The sequence below is a fragment of the Cebus imitator genome, unplaced genomic scaffold, assembly GCF_001604975.1.
Source record: "Cebus imitator isolate Cc_AM_T3 unplaced genomic scaffold, Cebus_imitator-1.0 Scaffold439, whole genome shotgun sequence".
NCBI lineage: Eukaryota > Metazoa > Chordata > Mammalia > Primates > Cebidae > Cebus > Cebus imitator.
In genome coordinates, this window is record NW_016107754.1 from 1,450,807 (window position 1) to 1,464,625 (window position 13,819).

General features: G+C 41.1%; 1 protein-coding gene across 1 annotated transcript in view; it reads left to right on the forward strand.

Annotated features, from left to right (window-relative positions):
• The window catches only part of MYH15 (myosin heavy chain 15), a 181,044-nt gene that overhangs the window by 19,768 nt on the left and 147,457 nt on the right, over positions 1 to 13,819 (forward strand). The window contains exons 3-4 of the mRNA XM_037732018.1: positions 7,290 to 7,412; positions 11,975 to 12,081. Of these exons, the coding sequence (XP_037587946.1) occupies positions 7,290 to 7,412; positions 11,975 to 12,081 (230 nt within the window). The remainder of the gene's footprint in view (positions 1 to 7,289; positions 7,413 to 11,974; positions 12,082 to 13,819) is intronic.

Here is a 13,819-nt window from a genome sequence, read left to right on the forward strand (position 1 = left end):
TCAAACACTGCATGTTCTCACTCATAGGCGGGTGTTGAACAATGAGAACACATGGACACAGGGAGGGGAGCACTACACACTGGGGTCTGTTGGGGGGAAATGGGGGAGGGATGGGGGGTGGGGAAGAGGGGAGAGAGAGCATGGGGAGAAATGCCAGATATAGGAGGAAGGCAGCAAATCACACTGCCATGTGTGTACCTATGCAACAATCTTGCATGTTCTTCACATGTACCCCAAAACCTAAAATGCAATAAAAAATAAAAATAAAAAAAATAAAATGAATGCATGACAGAATTTAATTAGAAGGTGACTGGGCATGGTGGCTCACGCCTGTAATCCCAGCACTTTGGGAGGCCAAGGTGGGTCGATCATTTGAGTTCAGGAGTTTGAGACCAGCCTGGCCAACATGGTGAAACACTGACTCTACTAAAAATACAAAAAGCTGTGTGTGGTGGCAGGTGCCTGTAATCCCAGCTACTTGAAAGGCTGAGGCAGGAGAATTACTTGAACCTGGGAGGTGGAGGTTGCAGTGAGCTGAGACCACGCCATTGCACTCCGGCCTAGGCGAAAACAGCAAAACTTTGTTTCAGAAAAAAAGAATTTAATCGGAATTTTTTCTCTAGATCAATAGCCAATAGCTCAGTGCAGAGATCTAGCATTTTGATCAGATATTGAGAGACAGAAAAGTGTAGGAGAAGGTAGTTCTGGAAAGGATAAAAGAGCAAGCAAACGCTGTGAGAGAGGAACTACTGGAAGGAGGGAGCAAAAAAGAAATGTCATTGATATTCACAATTTTTACTGTGGATGGAACTTTGATTAGTAAATGAACAACTGCAGAAGAGAAGTAAAAGAAGAAGAGATCCCAGAAACCAGGGAGTGTCAAATGCTGCAGAGGAGGTAAGATTAGAAACTGAAAAGCACCTATTTAGGATTTGTCTTTAGGGGATCATTAGAAATAAAATTTTCTGTGGTGGGATGGAAGGAAAAGCCAAATCGCAGTGGGAAAGGGGTGGGGAGCAGAATCTAGGAGTGTAAACTGCATTGCCTGGAGACCTGTAGCTGTAATAATAATCACCCTTTGAAGCAAATGCTTTAAATAATCAATATTTGTACAATACTCTTGATTTGTAATTCAACCTTTTAACATTCCTCCTTTGAAGATAAAACCTGCCTAAAGCCCCTGCTATTGTAGAGAGATAAACTGTATATGAATAAATAAATTACAGGTAGTGAAGCTGATTAAGGGGTGGTAGATTTGTTCCTAAAGACTAACCACTTAAGATTTTCTGTGGAGGGAACCTTGCTGAGTTAAGGCACATAACATGATTATCTCAGCAGCATGAATACTAGGAAGCATCAGCATCATTTGTCTACCCAGTAGTGTCCCTAATTAGGAGCATCTTGCAGCATTTCCCCAGATTTGTGGCATTTACTGGGCCCTGTAACTCAAATGTGTTTCTTTTACTGCCTTAAGACATATGTTTCAGCTTGTTTGGGATCATTTAAGTGCTTGAGAATTCTCCCCTTTAGCTGTTGACATCTGGATAAATCCATTCTCATTTTCAGGCATTGTCTCCAATTTTAATAACAGAAGAGGCTGTGTCAAAAGATGCTTAGTGTTTGTTTACTCAAAGGAATATAAATATTTGTTCTTGTTACTTGCATCATGGCTTCCCAGCAGTAGAAGGCTTTGAAAGTAACACACATAATAACGTGTCTTGATGAAGGACTCAAGCAAATCTAATCAATTATGACGAAACCATCTCTAAAAAGTATCAGGGCTGCTAACATGAAAAGAGTTTAACTCTTTTAACAATTTACTTCATAGGCATCATTTGAGTTTCTGCTTTCCGTTAAGGCTCTGAAATGCCAAGGAGATATGGATTTCTGCACCCCTCATCTCCACATTTATTGTCTAGCTTTGATGGAAGGAGATGGTGCTAAGTGATAGATTTACTGTGGTCAGCAGTAAGAGGACTAGAAAGTGTGACCTTTCAGAAGCGACCACCATCCAAATAGACAATTCCCTTCTCTTATCTCCCTCTACTCAGCTAATAGCTGCCACTATGTGAATTTCCCTCTTTACTTCCCTATGGTACTATTCTCCATTATGGTTTTGCACATCTCAGATAGACTAAGCAATTTGTAAAGCAAAGCTACTCTCTTACATATTTAGCACAGTGTTCGAAGACTGCATAAATGCTTGTTGAATAGTAATAAGAACAGTTAACGTTGATTAAGGTTTTACTATGCACCAGACAATGTGCTGAGTTTTATTCACAATCTTCACATCGTCTTAGGAGAGAAACTAAGAACCTGTGTTAGGACAAAGACTGAGACATAATGCATTAGTTAAGGATATTTTGATGGCAAATAACAAATACTCACTTGAGATTATTAAAAGTTGGGAAAGAAATGAGAACGTACTGAAAGGTCATTAAGAGAGCTTGTAGAAACCAAAGGCAAAAACTGAATATAGGTCTCAGGAGGTACTGTTGCCAGGAAAGCTCTTTGGGATATAAGAAAGTGGTCTCTCTCTCTCTTTCTTTGGTCTGTTATTGCCACTTCTCCTCATCCTTGTGGCTTCCTCTCTACTAACGCTTTTGCTGATTAGCATGCATGTGGCACCACATGACCACACCACAATGCCAACCCCAACCCTCAAGTGTGCATCAACCCATTCAAGCAAAGAGCCCAGAGGGAGAGTGGCATCTCCATCTCAAATCTATATTCCAGGGGGGTACCCTGATTGTCTCTGATTATCCCGGGATCAGATAGATACTCAAGCCTGGTTTATAAGCTGGGCCAGGACACCAGTGTCACCTTACGGATATGGCTACTTGTGGCTCATTCCTGTGGTTGAGAGCGGGCACTTCTAACAGGAGTGTGGGCTCAGCGAGCACTCCAAACTGTGTCGGCTACCAGTGGATACAAACTGGTAATTATGCAATCAATAAAACTTGAAGATGAATGTGACATGAGACAGAAGGAGCAATTAGAGATGACTCCAAGGGTTCTATCCTGGGGGACTAGGAGGACTAGGATGAGATCCTTCCATTGGAACGAGAGAGTCAAAGAGCCTGTGAAACAATGATGTGAGGAAAAGCCCTCTCATTTTAAGAAAGCATAACTCAGTCTAAAGTTTCCACTCAGAAGAGTGAGTTGGGAGCCATGGCTGTACAAGCTCACCTCTTCCCTTCACTTCTTCAGTCCTTCTCTGGGCTTCTTTGCTGACCTTTTCTGACCAGCTCCACACCCCACCCCAAAGTGTGAAAATTTCTCTCTATGGATTTGTCTAATGCATAATAATTCAAGACAGAAGAAAGTTCTACCCCCATTCAAATATATTACTCTAAGAGGGCACAGTATTTATTCTGCCCATTATTGTACCCCTGGGCCTAACATAGGCAATTATAGATGGGCAGTACATATATTTTGCATGAATATATTCAAATGTATATTTGAAATAGACATTTTCAAACAGATGTTTACAAAATACCTGAGGTGAGAGAGGGAGATAGCCACAGAAATATAACTAGTATAAAAATAGCTAATTTCCAAAATAGAGATTGAATTCCTAAAAGAACTATAGGCACTACACTTAAAAGTAGGTTGACCAACTTGTTCTAGCCTTCCTGGGACTTTTCTGGTTTTCACACTGAAAGTCTCAAGCCCTGGGAAATACCTCAGTTCTGGGCAGACAAAGGTCGTTGGTCTTCATAGCTCATGTCTTGTCTCAGCGGGCAGCTGCTCAAACATATTTTCTGCGAAGGGCAGCTAGGTCAGACCTACATGATTCTTTCTTGACCAAGGAGAAAAGCTTACATCTCAGCTCTCCCTTCCCTGTAAGGACTTCCCATTCTTTGTCTTGACTTTGTTAACTGGTAACTAAGATATTCCTAGAATTGTGCCCTGTCAAGGTAAACAGAATACTGGTGGTTTATATGATGCTTAGTCTGTGTAACGGTGAGCTCTAGAACGGCACGATGCATTATTTTTGCTGTGTTACAAACTGCATTATGTCATGCACATAATGATGTAATGCCTCTCTCTGAATCCAACCTTCTGATAGTGATGGCTTTGTCTCTGTGTCCTGTGGATCGTGCAGACAAATTAATGGACTTTGCAGTTATGAAAAAGGTGTACCCTCCTTGTCGGTTTAGAAATTACATATGAGTCATCAATTCTCATATTAGTGGACGGTCCATATGTCTCTATTTGCTTGGGACAACCTTAGATTAAGTTCATTGTCCTGATTTAAATATTAATAGCATCCCTTCTTAAAAATCCCAGTAAGAAAAAGTATGTCCAGGTTTGGGTGATGAATTATATGCATTCTTACAAGCATAGTTATGTGATTGCCAGAGCTTAATCACTCCAGGAGGTATTGATAAATCAAGCTCCTGAATGTTCAGAGGTAGAGCTAGGCCCTAGAAGTGAGACTCACAGCAATGTAGATGCAGCCCTTCTGCCCTACCCTTTCCTCTTCTCCCAGCATTCCATTGCTGCCCCCTGCTCTCCTGTCTTGTAAATATATGCGGTAGCAGATACAAGTTTATTTATGGTGGACGTCAGAATCCTCTGATAAACATGTACATGTATACCAGTCTCAAATATAATTTCCCTTCAACACGTAGATAAACTTTCCCTTCTAAGAGAATTGCTTTTAGTTCTATACTCCTCTATGTTTCTCTGTCATTCACAAAATATAGCTTCCTGATTATTTTGCTGGCAAGGTTAATTTGTTTACTTCTTTTGGGCATTTGGGCTCTTTCATTTTCTATTTTAAGATGTTGCTAGGGCTGGGCTGTGACAAGTGTGTTATTTTATAAAATGGTAAAGCCATATGTGCTACTGGAACCTAAAGGGACCGGGAGGTCAGTAGGTCATTAGGGGGTTAATGGATGCAGAGGGGGCCAAGGAGAAAGGTGAATCACTCTCTTGGCTGCAGTTACCTATCTCCAAGTGGTTGCCAGGGCCCCCGACTCCTGGCACTTACTGTTTCCTCCTTTCTAGTGCCTTCTCCTGCACATTCTGTTCCTTGTATACCTTTAAATATGTTAAACGCTCCAAACTTGGAAGGAGAGTTACACAGCTGTGCGCTCTATGTCTTGCTGTGATCTTTTCATCTCTGATGTTATAATAAGAACTACTTGTAAAAAATCTGTTAATTATGAAATATAAGCACATGGCACACATTGACAGACTGGAATGGAACGAAATGAAAGGCAGCTCTCTCCTCTCCTTCCCACCTCCTGTTCTCACTACTCAGACAGATATCCATTTCTTAGGTATCTTTTCAGGAAGTTTGTACACACATATATTAATGGATATCTTTTATATTCCAATCATACTTCCTGAGCTGTACTGTCTACTGAGTGTAAGCCACTGGGAAGTCACACATACAGAGAGGAGGAGGACACAGTGCATTCTTTCACAAATGCAGACTCACAAGTTGTCTCCCTGACTGCAGCTTTTCCTTAACCCCATCTACCCAGAATATGCTGCCAGGGCCATTTTCCTAAACACTGCTTCCTCATGTCCCTGCCCAAAGAGTTAATGATGTTTCCCATCATCTATTTCTAAATTTCTCTGCCTTACTTTCAGAGCTTTCCTTTATCTTGAGTTCTTCTACATTCAAATGTCTAATAATGTTATTGCCGTTATAATGTTATGAAACCTGAATCTGAATGCTCACCCACAGAAAAATCAGTTTTGTCTTTTCTGCTGAGAAATGCCACCTTCAGTCCCATCTCTGGAGGGAATTCACATATGTTGTTTCTCTTGAGCATCTTTTCTTCTCTCCACATCAGGAAATATTCTTATACATTAAGATTAGTCCTTGCATTGCATAGGCGAGAAAGCTGCACCTACGGGGACTGATTCCCACAAGCCGCATGCCTATTTTCTGGCAAAAACAAAACTAACTCTTAGCCTGGACCACTAGTCTTTGCTTTAAACCATACTCCTTGAAACTAGATCCTGGAAGTGGTATCACTATACCTATCCAAGCCACCACGAAGAAGAGTGCAGATTAAGTGCAGTAAAGTGAGTTTATTGGATTTGTTCATTGTAAGACAGAAAGTGATTACAGCTCATTCTGAAGTTGGTTCTGATCTGTCCTCAAAGGCAGCATTTGAGCTAAGCAAACTTGGGCAATCCTTCTCTACTTTCTCATCTATAAGTGGGGCTAGTAACACTTGCCTCGCACACTTGCGTGAAGAGGAAGACTTTTTTTTTGGTCCAAACAGAGAGAATAACTTCGCATTTAAGATGGTGAAGGCCCAGTTTCTATTTCTTCTCCTCCCTGTTATCAAATGTAAACTGTGAAAATTAAAGGTAAACTATGTCCAGTGTTTGGTATAGAGTGGGTGCTCAATGACTTCAGCCTTGATAATTTGCCTAGCAACTCAGTCCCTTTAAGAGTGGTACTTGCCTTGCTTGAGCCAATGAGCTTCGTTATTTACTCCAGCCCCACTCTCATCACCCTGTCACCTGCTAGCCACCTTCAGCCTGGGTTTCCTCATTACTGCTCTTGGCCAGGCCTCCCAAATGCCCATCTGCACCTGTATTTTTGTAAATCATCTACTCCCAGACACTTATCTCTGCCAGGATCCTTACCTTTTTATCCCTTTACTGTCTACTACTGAATATTTATGTGAATCACTTCTCTTTGTAACCATATTCTGTCTATGATGGTCTGTCCACCTGGATGTAATTAGATATCTCGAAACCTGCGTCCACTTCTAACAAAGGGCCTAGTGTCTGCAACATGACATTTCTCCATCTGCACCATCCACCACCAGTAAGAACTCCATGGCCCAGGGTTGCATAATGACTTTCACAGGCTATAGGCAATTCTGTCTTTTAAAGACCATTTCTCTACCAAAAAATGTTAAAAATCAGATTTCATAACTATGTTGGCATAAAGATGAATATAATCCAGGCTCTGTTCACTATTTTGTGTCATTCATATTATATTTTTCTTCTGATTTTAAAATAAATATTTTCAGGGGCCCCTGAAAGCATCGTGGGCTTCAGGCACTGTGCCTTCTATGTCCAGTGAATAAGTCAGCCCTGCTAGAGTCAGATATTCTTGAGTCCAATTTTGTCATAAATTTGAGACATAGCAAAGAGAAAGAAGGGGCACAGGTAGTTAAAGGAAAACTTAACACTCTTTGGTCTATCTATGTGAATGGTTGTTCATTTAGAGCTTGATGCCTCATTTCCACTTTTATTTTCTCTATTTTTTTTTTTTTGCAGAGTGAATCTTTTCTGTTCATGTTTAGGCCTAGCCCTTTGTTGGTGGATCGCTTTAATAAGGATGGATCTGTCAGAGCTTGGAGAAGCTGCAGCCTTCCTCAGAAGAAGCAAGGCTGAGCTGCTTCTGCTACAGGCCACGGCCTGGGACGGTGAGACATGTGGTGGCTTCTGGCTTCACTTTATTTTGCTACTTCAAGGTGGCGACTAAGATTTTTGACTGATAGAGAAGAGCCATCAGTTCTAGAGACTAGCTTATTTGCTTGGGGTGCGATCAGCCTCTAGGAAACTGAGTAACTGAGGACCTCTGAGTATTCAGGGTAGGAATGGAAGTATCCACAGAAGAGGAGGGTGGCTGGGAGGCAGCCGAGGCCTGGGCCCTACACACATGGTCCTAGGACAGGTTTTCTCTTCAAGGAGCCAGAGTTATAACATAGACACCTGCAGGAATGGCCACAGACAAAGCCTTTCCCAGAAACCTCTTAGTTATCAGTGAATGCCACAGTAGAGAGAGGGGACTGTTTTAGACTAGAGGGTGGGGCTTGTACACTGTGGGGAAGAAGAAAGGGAAAGGCTCTGGTAAGGCTGCAGACTTTGAAGTTGTCTCTGGCCCTGCAGCGTTTCCTGATGTTGGAGCTTTGTCCTCTGGCAGTCTTCCAGGTTAGCAGGGTCACTCAGCCAACGCTAAACAAAAGATAATCAGGAGACTTGCTCACCCTGATTCATAAATCCTTGGTAGTTACAGGCAAGGACAAAGGTTAGTGAGGAGTTAGCCTTTTTTTTAAAAAAAAGGCTAAGTTCTACATTGAAATCTCTAAATAAATGTTATTCTTTTTCCAGCTACCTTTACATGTCTGGGCTGAACTTCAGCTAATTAGAGATTTAGAAATCAGATTCACAGTGTGATATAGCATCAAGTTACCTACATGTCTTAATTCCAAAGTTACTCAACAGTGCAACATAAGAACTGGCTGAATGTTGTTCTTGTACTCAGAATTAGTCAACATTAGGCTTTAATATAACCAATTATAATTTAAGCCAGTTATGGAGGATATTATATTTCCATCACAGGCCAGGCCTGGATCAGTTCCCAGTTTCCAGTCATTGGATTTCATGACTGTGATTGGATTTTAGGCTAATTGCAATCCATCAAATCAAATACATTAACGGAACTATCCCTGAGGTCAGAACTGGTCATGCAGAGGCTTATCGCAGGTAGTTAGATAATGGAGAACAAGATAATAGTGGTACCAGAAAGAAAATAAAAGTTGCTCCTAAGCATTAGAGATAATTGGATGATGCATTTGTTAAACTCAGCACCATAAATAATTACTTAAAACATAGCAATCTACATAATTTTCTATTAATATTTTTGGACAAAACAATCCTTCCTCATAGAAATGCACTGGCAGCAAAGAGACAAGTGTTAGCAAAAGTCGTTCATCTTCCCAGCCTAGTACACAGTGGAGCTTGCTTGCTTTTTTGTAGTCGGGTCAAATGGAAGCGGTGTGAGGACAAGTATTTTGCAGGTAGTCTTGGGTTCCAATTCCCTGTCCTTGACCATCTCTGGCTGTGTAATTGGAGCAACGACTTCACTTTATTGAGCCCTGGTTTCCTCATGTATAAAAGGAGATAATAATACTTGTCCTATCTACATTCCTCCATTGCTGTGAGGACCAAATGGCACTATAAATATGAAAATAAATATAATGCATTATGATGATATTAGAGAAGGAAAACTAGAATTCCTGGGTGTCAGGGTAGAAGTCCAGGTGTTTTCAGAGCTAAGACAAAACATTATTCCAAAGCCAAATGTAAATAATTCTTGTATTAGAACATATAAGCAATCTATTTAAAATAACTATAAAACTGAATATAGTATTACCCCTGTTTTAATCAATATTCTAGAAAAAGATTCAAAAGAAATGCTTCGAATACATAACAGTGGTTATCTCTTGAGTTGTTTGATTACAGATGATTAAAAACATTCTTTTCTTCATACATTTCTCTGCTCTTCCAGTTTTCTTCAATAAGCACTTATTAGCTTTATGTTGGAAAAGATATTTAATTGTCTAAAAATATGAAATTATATAGGAAAAGGCCTACTTTACAGATGAGAATACAAAGGCCAAAAGAGATGAAGTCATGGGTTTGTATCTTGTTACAAGTAAAGCCAATGTAAAATCCTGGCTGGCTCCTCAAATCCATTGCTATCTGCATTTCCAGCTCTGCATTATTTATGGACACCAGGAATTAAAATTGATGGAGTTCATTTACTTCATTTTTCAAAATGTCACTGTCAGGGTTTGGGCTCAGATAAGAAAGGATTTCTGAAAACTTTTATCCCCCACTAAGTGTTTCCAGGGGTGGTAAAAGAGCGACTTCATCATGACGTGGGCGGTGAGCCTACTCCTGATGTGAAGAATTGGAGGAGAAAAAGCTAAGCATGTGTTAGAGGAGGCAGGCTGAAAGCAGGAACACTGATTTAGGAGGTGGATGATCTCATTTCTAGAGTCATTATTACAGTGACTGCCACTAATTAGCTATGTGACTATGGGCAACTCTATCTCTCACCCAAAGTTCTTCTTCTAAAAAGATAGAAAGACAGAGGGAGAGAGTCTGTGCCAGGTGACCTTCAAGTTTCTTTCAAGTGACAATGCTCTGCATTTTAAACACACACACAAAAATGTATGCTAAATGGATGCTTTTCAAAAGCAAGCATATTTTCATAGACTTGACACAAAGCAAAATCAGTTTTTGCAAAAAGGGACCAAAATAATGAATACAATGCAAAGCCAGTATTTAAAACACAAACGATAAGTAGAAAGCAAATGCACAATCAGATGGGAACATAAACTCCTCTTGCCAAGCAGTTTTAGTGGTGAATTGTTTGTAATCAGGGAAACGAAATAGGCAGCACTGATAGCAAGAAAGTCGTGAGCAACCAAACTCTTTGCAGAAACAAGCATGGTGGAAGAAGGGCGAATGGTGCCTAACTTCAGTTTCTTCTCACACACTCCTTCCCCAGTCTTACTGCCTACCTCTGAGAAATAAGGGCAGCCTATCCTGCAGCAGTGAGCCCTCTCTAGCTTTTGTGACTCATATATTTAGAGGTGGTGGTGGTGACTGAGTTTGCATTATCTGCTAGTGCTGTGGTTATAGTGGGGTTTTCGCCTGTCTTCCCTGGCCATTGGCTAACATTTTCCCTCTTTCAATCAAAGGCTTTCCCCATCTACCTGAGTAGCTGTGAGCTGGGAACTTCTCTGAGCTTCTACTAAGGCTCATTTTTCATGTATATATATATACACACACACACACACACACACACATATATATACACACACACACATATATTTTCCTTTAAAAGGAAAGTATGACACACACACACACACACACACACACACAACTTTTAAAGGAAAATGAGCCAACTCCTGGGCTCAAGTGATCTTCCCTGTTCAGCCTCCTGAATTGCTAAGACTACAGTCATGCACCATCACACCTGGCTAATTTCTATTTTTTATTTTTATTTTTTGAGACACAGTCTAGCTGTGTTGCCAGGCTGGAGTGCAGTGGTGTGATCTCGGCTCACTGCAACCTCCAACACCCTGCTTCAAGCAATTCTCCTCCCTCAGGCTCTTGAGTAGCTGGGATTACAGGCACGTGCCACCCCACCTAGCTAATTTTTGTACTTCATAGAGATGGGGTTTCACCGTGTTGGCCAGGATGGTCTCAATCTCCTGACCTCGTGATCTGCCTGCATCAGCCTCCCAAATTGTTGGGATTACAGGCATGAGCCACAATGCCTGGCTTAATTTTTTTTTTTTTGTAGAGACAGGACGGGGAATGGAGGGTCTGGCTATGTTGCCCAGGCTGGTCTTGAATTGGGATCAAGCGATCCTCTCACCTTGGCCTCCCAAAGTTCTGGAATTATGGACATGAGCCACTGCACCCAGGCCCTTAAAAGTATATTATTTGTTATCACTGGCTATCTGCTTCAAGTGGGAGAGAAAGAGAAGCTGCCTCAGGTGTTCACAAGACTTCTGGGTCATTTCACCTGAGACCTCTTGTTGGTTAATCACTTTATAGAGGGCTACTTTGCTTAGAGATGAGGTATGGGAGTGAGGAAGCTGAAGAAAGAAAAATAACATGTGGGGGGAAGATAACATGAGTTGGTGTGACAAAAACAACCCGTGTTCTCTCCTCAACCTGACCCTGCTAATTCTATCATGTAATTCACTTAGCAGACTTCCATTCCAAGAGTAGAAGTAAGGTCTAAAGAAACTTGAAGAACATGACCATTAACCTAAATTTTCACTTATTCATCCCCAGACCTTTCTGAATGAGTTTTTTTGGGGGAGGGAATCTGGAAGGGGTGCAAGCACCAGGGCAACCACTGACGTCCTGGGGTGTGAGTGGAGGTAAGTGTCGGGAGGGTGGTTAAAGTTTTGGTGGGTGTTGACAGGTGACTTTCTTGTAGCAAAATGGTCTGTGGCGCCCCCAAGGTGCTGCTTGCTGAGATGTTTCTTGTTCCTGTAGAGTCACTGTGTGAGTGAGTGTATCTTCAGGACGAGCTTTCATGATTTGATCTAACTTTGCAAGTTCCTATAGTCAACAAGCTGATTCAGCAGAAATGAGATTAGACCTATCAGTATGAAAGTATCCAGTGTATATTTCTATAAGTACTATAGCTATAACCTGTTTTTTTTCCCTATAGGGAAGAAGAAATGCTGGATTCCTGACGGTGAGAATGCTTACATTGAGGCTGAGGTAAAAGGGAGTGCAGATGATGGAACAGTAATTGTTGAGACAACAGATGGGAAGGTAAAGGAATTTTTATTTCATTGTGGGGACAACTATGTTCTCTATTTATCAAATAACTAAATATATTCTTTCTATAATATTTTAATTAAAGACCTGGGATAGGAGATGCTACTGACTCACTTTGAAGTCATTCATTTAAGAAGCTCCTCCTTAAGTGGACAGGCATAGTGACTCATGCCTATAATCTCAGGGCTTTGGGAGGCTGAGGCAGGCAGATTGCTTGAGCCCAGAAGTTTGAGACCGCCCTGGGCAACATGGCAAAATCCTGTCTCTACGAAAAATACAAAAATAAGCCAGGCATGGTGGTGTGTGCTTGTAGTCCCCAGCTACTTGGGAGGCTGAGGTGGGAGGATCTGAGTCTGAGGAGGTCAAGGTTGCAGTGAGCAGTGATCACACCACTGCACTCCAGCCTGGGCAGCCAGAGTGAGACCCTGTCACAAAAAAAAGAGAAAGAAGGAAGGAAGGAAGGAAGGAAAAAATGAAGGAAGAAAGAAAGGAAGGGAGGGAGGGAGGGAGGGAGGAAGGAAGGAAAAACATTTTTTTAAACAAAGCTCCTTTACTTACCATCAAAGATTGAATGAAGAACAGTGAATAAATCACAGTAAAACAATTGTCAGTGGCCCGGATTATTGACTAGAACTCACAGCCATTTTCACTTTTTCATCAATGTTTCAAGTTAGTTTTTTTAAAAAGGTCTGCCGTGGGGTGAATAATGACTTAAAGAGCCATGAAGCAAGCTATGTTTGTAGGACCAAAAGTGAGATGTATAATTTGAATAAAAGTGGCGTAGTGTCACAGAAGCCAGGAGATGGGGGAATGACCAGTAATGTCAAATGCTACAGAAGGAGATTAAGAGTTGGAGAGAGCCTTGGATTTCAGAATGAGGACGTCATCTATGACCTCTGAGAGAAAAGGTTATACCAAGTGTTGGGGTATAAGCTAGACTCTAAGGTTCACAGAGGAAATGTGTAGTGAAGCCGTAACCACCCCAGCCCTCCTCCCTGCCACCAAAGCATTCAGAGCATCAGGGTAACATTGAGAAGACAGCTGACTTTCAGAACCTTTGCCTGCATTTCTGACTTCACATTACCTGCCACTCCGTGGTGTAAGCCTAGCCCCATTTCTGTCATGACTTCAATGAACATTTCCTTATAGATTTTACAGATGACTCCCTGCAAATATTCCCTTCTCTAAGCTCCTTTCAGTTCTGCTTCTTCCTAAATCCATAACAAGCCACATCCTATAACAAACAGATATTGTTGTTATCAAGAAAGTTTCTCTTTTTAATGCTATCTTTGTTTTTAGGCAATTTATGTTCTAACGTGTTGCAATTTGATTTTTAAAATTTTGGAAGCTACTCATAAACTACCACACAGAATGCTTTCATATGTCTTCCTGACAGTCAATATACGTTATGAACATAAATCTCAAATTAGGTAGATGTTATATAACTCATGAAATTAGGAAAAGAACTTGGTCCTTTTCAACTGGAATATAAATGGGTGGACAAGGAAAAATTCAGCAAGAAATTTTCCTTAGTCCTAAATTAGTCAACTAAAAAATAGAGAGAAACTCAATCAGGGTCATTTAGCCTTGGGACAATATTTTATTAAAAAAGACCCCCCAAAGAAATCTTGTGCCCATTAGCAGTCACAGCCACTTCTTTCCTCCTGCACCAGCCCCAGGCAGTCACTGATCTGCTTTCTCTCCATAGATTTGCCTATTCTAGCAACTTCAG